Source organism: Danio aesculapii, chromosome 12 (genome assembly GCF_903798145.1).
Source record: "Danio aesculapii chromosome 12, fDanAes4.1, whole genome shotgun sequence".
NCBI lineage: Eukaryota > Metazoa > Chordata > Actinopteri > Cypriniformes > Danionidae > Danio > Danio aesculapii.
In genome coordinates, this window is record NC_079446.1 from 18,382,543 (window position 1) to 18,391,738 (window position 9,196).

At 36.5% G+C, this 9,196-nt stretch overlaps 1 protein-coding gene across 1 annotated transcript; it reads left to right on the forward strand.

Annotated features, from left to right (window-relative positions):
- Positions 1 to 433: 433 nt before the first annotated feature.
- LOC130238330 (procathepsin L-like) lies at positions 434 to 2,718 on the forward strand. Its single transcript, XM_056469321.1, has 7 exons — positions 434 to 565; positions 683 to 805; positions 1,127 to 1,279; positions 1,497 to 1,721; positions 1,920 to 2,088; positions 2,209 to 2,326; positions 2,413 to 2,718. The coding sequence occupies exons 1-7, from the start codon at positions 443 to 445 to the stop codon at positions 2,510 to 2,512; spliced, it is 1,011 nt and encodes a 336-aa protein (XP_056325296.1). The 5' UTR covers positions 434 to 442; the 3' UTR covers positions 2,513 to 2,718.
- The last annotated feature ends 6,478 nt before the right edge of the window (positions 2,719 to 9,196 follow it).

The following is a 9,196-nucleotide window of genomic DNA, read 5'->3' on the forward strand; positions in this document are numbered from 1 at the left end:
TTTATTAAGCTTTCTCCTTGTGTATTGTAAATGTTGATTTTATAAACTGTGGAAATAACAAAACATTTCTGATGACCTTAATCTTGTTACAGTAGAGTAATAATATAAAGAATCGCCATTGTCCATCGATGAATACTCCATCTTGTGACGTTATATCACATGACAAGATGAAGTTCTTGCTAGACCTGATTGGCTGTAAATACTTGTCTCATCATCACAGTCAGCCAATGAGAGACCGCCTTTATGTTCAGACAGGCTTTAAAACACACTCGGTTGTAGGCAATCACAGTCAATAATTTGGTTTGCTTGTGAAAGGTAAGAGTAAATCTTTTTTTTTTTCCCCTCCTTCATAGGAGTCAATACTTGCATTATATTAATGTGACATTTAGCTCTACTATAGCTTTAATATTGTTGTTTTTCCTCCGTCAGTCTTCCAGGCAGGATGATGTTTGCTTTGCTTGTCACGCTGTGCATAAGTGCAGTGTTTGCTACTCCAACTATAGACATGCAGTTAGATGACCACTGGAACTCCTGGAAGAGCCAGCATGGAAAAACCTATTATGAGGTGGGAAGACTATAATTTCTAGCCATATATCAGCTTAACATGAATGAATGATGCAATGCATGTGTTTATGCTGAACTGGTTCTTTGCAATGTCTGATATATCTACTTTCTACTCCAGGATGTGGAAGTCGGGAGGAGAATGATTTGGGAGGAGAACTTGAGAAAAATTGAGCTACATAACCTTGAGTACTCCATGGGAAACCACACATTTAAACTGGGAATGAATCAATTTGGTGACATGGTAAGTAGTTTAGCACTACAGTCAAGTTATTTATTTCTCATATCTATATTGCTTTATACATTCCAAATTGTCAAAAAGATTAAAAAACAATCAAAATGCAAGGATGATTCATTAGTGTGAAACCAGATCAGAATGATGTTGTTTCTTTATTAAATGATTCAATTACAATCAACAACATCCTGGATTGGAGATTGAAGCCCTGCGTGTTTTAATGAATCTTCAGCAAAATGACTTTAGTTCTCAATCTGAGGTGCTATCGATTACATTCTAAAGTACTATTTGTAAGGCTGTTTTATTAAAACTTTTCACATTTCCTTTTAGACAAATGAGGAGTTCAGACAGGCAATGAATGGTTATAAGCATGACCCAGACCGGAAGTCGAAGGGCGCATTGTTCATGGAACCCAGCTTTTTTGCAGCCCCTCAACAGATTGACTGGAGACAGAGGGGCTATGTTACTCCTGTCAAAGACCAGGTGAGTTTAAAGTAAAAGAAAAACTGCAAATCTTTTATGCTAAATTCGGTAGTAGTTGCATATTTTACAATTAATCTATTTACAGTTGAACAGGTAAACCCAGTTTGTGCTAAAATATAAATGGCTTTTAAATTTAAGTACTGTATGTGTATCTGTAGCTTTACTGTTTGGTGACTCTTCTGTTGTGTTTTTTTTTTTTTTTTTTTTTTTTTGTTAGAAACAATGTGGATCTTGCTGGTCTTTCAGTTCAACTGGTGCCTTGGAGGGTCAGCTCTTCCGTAAAACTGGAAGGCTGGTTTCTCTGAGTGAGCAAAACTTGGTGGACTGTTCCAGACCACAGGGCAATCAAGGCTGTAACGGAGGCCTCATGGACCAGGCCTTCCTGTATGTTAAAGAGAACAATGGGCTGGATTCTGAGCAGTCATACCCTTATCTTGCAAGGGTAAGAATCATATTGTGACAGTTTCTGAGCAAAAAAAATATATATTCTTTTGAAGACATGGGGTTGAACTGCTGTATTTGAAGATTGTGAAAAATTTATTTTGGTTTTCTTAATGTCTTTAAATGAAGATCGCTGATTATTTTGAGACTCCAATGTACCATTTATTTATTTTTTCTTATTTTAACTTTGCGTTTGCAGGATGATCTGCCATGCCGGTATGACCCCCGTTTTAATGTCGCTAAAGACACCGGATTCGTGGACATTCCCAGTGGTAATGAGCTTGCTCTGATGAATGCTGTTGCTGCTGTGGGTCCTGTATCTGTTGCTATTGATGCAGGACATCAATCCATACAGTTCTATCAGTCTGGTAGGTGTCTGATATCCATCAGTTTTAATTGTATATTTATTAAAATGGTGGTTTATGCAGATATTAAATTATTACTGAACTTACTTTGCCTTAATTTCTTTCTAATATTCTGAACTTTAGGCATTTATTATGAGCCGACGTGCAGCAGTAGTCAACTTGATCATGGAGTCTTGGTGGTTGGCTATGGTTATCAGGGTGCTGATGTTGCTGGGAATAGATACTGGATTGTGAAGAACAGGTATGATGCCAACAATCTTTAGTTTTGCAGGCACAAGCTTGATTGCATGTTTTCATATTTTATTATTTCTTTCAACCCTTTTTCAGCTGGACTGACAAATGGGGTAACAAAGGCTACATATACATGGCTAAAGACAAAAACAATCACTGTGGCATTGCAACATCGGCCAGCTATCCCCTAATGTAAAGCCACTGGAGCCTTCTCTGCATTCTGAAACTGACAAGTTTATGGTTTCTCTGTTTTAATAAGTTTTTTAAATCTTCTATTTAATCAAATTGTTCTGCTGTTAGGGCTATGTTGTGTAGTAGTCTTTATGGAAAATCTGTTCTCTTTCTTTTGTTTTATATATTCTTGTTTATCCAAGAATGAAAAAAATCTGTTCTTCATCTATTTGACCTGCAAATGGATAAATATTAAATTCTGGCATGGAAATCTCAAGTCTGTACTGTATTTATTTGCATGCCCTGTAGGAATCTCATAATAAAAAAAAAAAGTTTTTAAAAGTGTTTCTTACAGTAGGTCTGTGTTGAACCTAATTGTGCTGATTAAGACTAAGCTATTCTGATTATGCAATAAAATTCTGTATAACCGGACACAAAAATATTTGATATGCATTAATGGCAAATGTTTAATGCTGATTAAGGTTAACCCTCGTAGGTTAACCCATGCAAAAACAGTTTATCTTAAAATATTTTCTAGAAATCAAGGCTGGATGATATTAAATGATTAAGCATTTGTTTTACTTGAAGTAGAGCTGTTTAACCTCTTCATATTTAGTTAGAGTACATAATTGTTGAGACCTTTACTGTGTATACTGTAGTTTCAAATGGGGATATAAAGAGATTTAGTTGCCCTTGAAGTCTAATTCAATGAAAATTCAGCCTGTAGCTTATTACATTTTACAGGCTAATTCCATTTAAAACCATTTATAATATGGGGAGTTGAACATTTATTAGGTGTGTAGTTATTTTCAGATAAACGCAGCTTAGTTCAAGGCAGAGTTTGACCAGTAGTTCCAGGCAGACAAGTAGTTCCAGGCAGATTTTGACTAGATTAACATTTTATCACTATTACAGTTGTACCAGCTACTGGCCAAATCACCACCTCTGTTGTGCTTTATTTTCTAAAAACTTAAACAGCCCGTCATCTAATTACTCTATTAAGGCCCAATCCTAATTCTACCCCTTAGCCCTTCCCCTTACCCCAACCCCTCATTTTGTGTTCCCGTGAAGGGTTAGGGGTGTCCCAAGGAAAGTTATGAATAGCACCTTTGAATGAAGATTTTTCAGGATCATACTCAAAACCAAGGGGTAAGAAAATTTCCCAGAATACACCAGCCACAACAGCAGTATCGCAGCACTGTTCTGACTGCACTGTTCTTGTCGGTCAGACATATTTGTGTTATTTATGTTAAGTTCTGTGCCAGTTCTGGATGCATATGGACAATAGATGTTTATTTTTTAAATCTACTTTGTGTACCATTTACCATTTTTACCTAATCACTTTTTTTCTCACCCTCCACCTGAAACTATGTATTTTCATGTTTAACATTAATATGCACACACTCCACAGTAATGCATAGAAATTTGCCTCAAGAGAGACAGGGCAGGGTTAAATTAGTTAGTTGGAATGTAAAAGGGATGAATAATAATGTAAAAAGGGTAAAGGTTTTTTTCCAAACTCACGACGCTAAAGACTAATATATGTTTTCTGCAGGAAACTCACCTTAAGAACTCTTGCCATAAAAGTCTGAAGAGATCTTGGGTAGGGCAGGTGTTCCATTCGGGATTCAACTGCAAAGCTAGAGGCGCAGCTATCTTAATTAATAAGAATACTCCATTTAACCCTTCTGAAGTTGTCACTGACCCCAACGGTAGATATGTGATCGTGTCAGGCACTCTTTATGATAGTCAAGTGGTTTTAGTTAGTGTTTACGTGCCCAACTGGGAAAACCCAGACTTTTTTACCAAAATTTTCTAAATTCCCAGACTTAAATTCTTACCAATTGATTTGAGGAGGTGATTTAAATTGCGTCCTAAATACTATTTTAGACAGATCATCCCCTAAACCAGCTACTCTATCTCAGTCTTCTAAAATCATGAACTCCTTCATGGAAGGATACAGAATGGTTGACATTTGGCTGTTTTTAAATCCCTCCTCTATAACCTTTTCTATCTTTTCCGCTGTTCACCATACTTACTCACATATTGATTATTTTATCACTGACAACAAACTTATTCCCCGAGTAAAATTCTCTCTTTATGACAGTATAACCATCTCTGACCATGCTCCAGTAATTCTAGAATTTGACCCTCTCTGGATATGGAAGAGGCTCTCATATTTGGAGTATGAATGTCTTACTTCTCTTAGATGGTTATTTTGTTGATTTAGTTTCTGAAAAAAATGTCCTTTTTTTGAGACAAATGTTACAGAAGGAATGTCTGCTATTCTTTGGGAAACCCTCAAAGTTTATTTGCGTGGAGAAATAATTTATCGTTCTGCTTATATAAAAAAATGCGCAGCAAAATGCTGAGCAAACTTTCTGGACATATTGGCAAAATAAATCATAAATATGCAGAACATCCAACCCCATCCCTATATAATGAAAAGGCACTCTTACAATCTGAATATAATCTTCTTTCCTCTAACCAAGCGGATCAGCTCTTACTTAAGTCACGACATCGTTTTTATGAATTTGGTGATAAATCAGGCAAAGCTCTTGCACTGCAACTTCAAACAGTAAAAAGCTTTATTGCTCAAATTCAAGACCCAGTTGGAAATATTGTATCACACCCTCAAGACATTAATAACCAGTTTAAATTATTTTATTCTTCTTTGTACCAGTCTGATACTCTTAAACACACAAAAATTATAAATATGTTTTATAATTTTTCAACTAATCAAAAACCAAATTAGATGACCCTATTAGTTTAACTGAAATTCTACATGCGATTTCATAAATGCAGAGTGGAAAATCCCCAGGCTCAGATGGGTTTCCAACCGAGTTTTTTAAAAAGTTTTCTCTTCAGCTTTCTCCATTAGTTCTTTCGGTTTTTGAAGAATCTTTTAATAACGGTAGTTTGCCCTTATCCATGCGTCGAGCCATAATTTCATTGATCTTGAAACCCACTTGACTGTGGGTCTTATCGTCCCCTTAATGTTGACGTGAAAATTTTGGCCAAGGTCCTTTCTATAGCATTAGAAACTATTGTGCAAACATCATACACCCTGACCAAACATGTTTTATATAAAACAGGCAGGGTTTTTTCAATTTTAGAAGATTGATGAACATAATTTATACCTCGTCAGACTCATAAATACCGGAGGTCTTAGTCTCTCTCGATGCGGAAAAGGCCTTTGAACGAATCGAGTGGGACTATCTCTTTCATACATTAAAAAAGTTTGGATTTGGAAAGAGATTTGTGGGTTAGGTAAAACTATAATATTCTTCCTGTAAGGATTGATATACAGTTTAACCCAAAAAACGACCAGTCTGTCAGATGAAGGAGAGCCGGAGTCAGAGATTCAAATAAATAAATACATTTTACTGAAGATAGTTTGCAGTTTCATCAGCAGAAGCCAGCTTCAACACTTGCAGTTCCTAGGCCACTCTGCTTACAATCACAAATCAATAACAATTATACTCTCACATAACGTCATTAACTGCGTCACACATATAGGTGTTCTAACCTGATTGGTTAAAACACAGATAGACTAGGAAAATTTCCACGTGGGTGCATGCGTATAATTCTGAACAATGTCTTTAGCATAAACGTCAGACATCCACTAGACTGTTTAGAGCTGAATCCAGACCTGTGAAACGGATCCACAATCAAATATAGAGCACATACACTTAAAGTACAATCTGTTTCTTATCCAAGGCTGAGTATACTCTCAGCCGTCTTTATCAAAACTGGTTAAAAACCGGTATAATCTACATTCAGACAGTTATAAAATCCTTACTACACAAAGTCTATCTTGAATAAAAAGTAGAATCACTTTAAAAGAATTAACCGTAAAAATAGCAAAATTACTTTTGGATAGTATTAACTCATAGAAATAACAATCGAAACAGTTGCTTCCAGTCCTTAGCCCTCAGTTCCATTCAAGGTCTCTGTGACCTCTGACCTAGTTTGGTGGCTCCTGAAAAAGTTACACAGAGACAGGCAAATGGACTGAACATTCTTACATAAAGCAGTGTGTTAACTTATTCATTAGTTAAAATCATTTCAAAGTTAAATACTCATTTAAATAATCAAATAATCATATTTAAGATAATGAGAAACAGGATGATGTGAAAGGATAAACGTTGATCCATGATGAGACGGATTGGAAGGCCGAAATCCGAATCCTTCATTCATCTTTTGGCATCTGAAAACAAATGGTATAAATTCGGAATATTTTTCACTTTCCACAAAGACAGTATTGTCCCGTCCCCACTTTTATTCGTTATAGCTATAGAACCCCTTGCAATAGCTTTCGTTCCAACCACAACATAACTGGTAATTTTACAGCAAATAAAGAGCAAAAAATCTCTCTCTATGCCGACGATGTTGTTCTGTATATCGCAAACCCAGAAACCAGTTTCCTCTATATTTTGAACATTTTGAAATGTGCATCTCAGGCTATAAATTAAATTTAAATTAGAGCGAGCTCTTCCCAATTAATTCAGCTGCAAGGGCTGTTTTATTATTAGCGTTCCCATTTTAGCTAGCCTCACATCAGTTTCGTTACTAAACAGTAACAAGGAAATATGTAGATCTTTTCAAGCATAATTTTATTCTAATTCTGGATCAAACGAAGCAAGATCTAGCTAGGTGGACGACTCTTCCATTATCACTTGTAGGCACAATTAATACCATAAAAATTAACATTTTGCCAAAATTTCTTTTCTTATTTCAAAACATTCCAGTGATTATACCCAAATGTTTTTTTAAGACTTTAGATCGAATATTTTAGGAATTTATTTGGAATGGAGGCCCAGCAAGGATTCAGAAAATATTTCTCCAGCAACCCAAAAGATTAGGTGGATTTGCTTTTTCCAATATCTTATTTTATTACCGGGCAGCAAACATTTATAGCATCTTATATTGGAGCCAGTCCCACTATGGTCTTTGCCAATGAGTTCCAGCATGGGTTGTAATGGAATGTGACTCTTGAAGCAGTTTCTTTACATTCCTTGTTATGCTCATCATTGTCTATTTAATATTCTTGTTTTTCTTCTAACCCCCTAGTCTTACATAGTCTAAGAATTTGGAAACAATTTAGAAAACATTTCAGTTTTCAGGCAATGTTGTGTTTGTCTCCTATATATAAAAATCCTTCTTTTTTGCCTTCTATGTCAGATGGAGCATTTGCATTATGGTTTAGAAGAGGTATTGTAAATATTAATGATCTCTTTCACGAGAACACTTTTTTTAACCTTTCCATATTTTTTAGAAAAATTCAGGCTCCCAAAAACTCTTCAGGTATTTGCAGACTCGTGAATTTATAAGAAATACATTTTCTCACTTCCCCCATACACCTCTTAAACAAGAGATTGATCAGATCTTGGAAATAAAAGTCTCTAAGGGTGCTATCTCCAACATATACAGTATAAAACAATTTTCTCATTCAATATAATGTCAGATTCTTCATCTTTGTCTAAAATAAAATTATACTGGCAATCAGATGTCAACCATGTTTTTTCAGACGATCAATGATCAAAAGTTCTTCATTGTGTACAAACTAATTCTATCTGTGCTTGCCATTCACTGATACAGTTTAAACTAGTACATATAATTTATTGGAAAAAAAGTTAAACTATCTAAAATAAACCCAGAAATTGATCCTATTTGTCATAGATCGGCATCTATAGATCGGCAATTAGCTCCAGCTACCCTCTACCATACCTTTTGGCATTGTCCAGAGTTAATCTCTTTTTAGACATCAATATTTAAATCAATATCTGATATTTTTCTTCAAAAAATTTAACCGTGTCCTTTAGTGGCACTGTTTGGCCTTAATCCTACAAGTGTATCACTATCATCTTTGCAGTCAAATGTATTAGCCTTTTGCTTAATAATTGCTAAAAGAATTATCCTATTGAACTGGAAAAAAACTTCTGCGCCAAACTACTTTCATTGGATCTATGACCTGTTGCAGTTCATTTAAATAGAGAAAATTACATATACAATTAATGGCAAAACAGAGGATTTCTGTACATCAACCTTTTCTGTTGTATTTAAAAAAAATAGCTTTATATATCCCGTTTTCATATTTAACCCTGTCTGTATCTGTCTTTCCGCTTCGGATGGGGAACTTCAATGCTATAAGTGGATTTAATCCACGTATGGGGGATTTTGTTTAGAAAGCTAATTGTCTGAAAGAGTATGTAAACGAGAGCGGTCTCCCGGTCCAGAGTGTGTACACGCGGTGGCAGATGGTCAAGCTGGGCTTCTACCTTGCCTGGCGTTCTTTGGGTCCGGTCCTCCAGAGTGGTGCGTATAAAGTTGCAAATTTCTTAAAAGAGCAACACAGTCGTGCAGCATGTCCTTTTCTGGATGGCACTCCGACTGTGCGTTTCTGGATGCGGTGGTTTCCTGTCCCTGGATGATGGGCATGAGCACTGCATTGCATGTCTGGGGGTCCGGCATGTTAATGCGGTGCTCGCGGGCAGTTCATGTCATCATTGCGATGCCATGTCTGTTGCGCAGTTAAGATCGTGGCTAGCTCTTGCAAAAGGGCGAACCACCCCAGCTGTCCCCTGCACTGTAGCGGGCACTTGGGCAGGTCTGAGGGTTCCAGTGGGAGATTATCTGTCGCCTCCGGGCCTGCGGACCTCCCGCCCCTCCAAGCACTCCATCCAGGATACGAGTGGAGAAAACGATG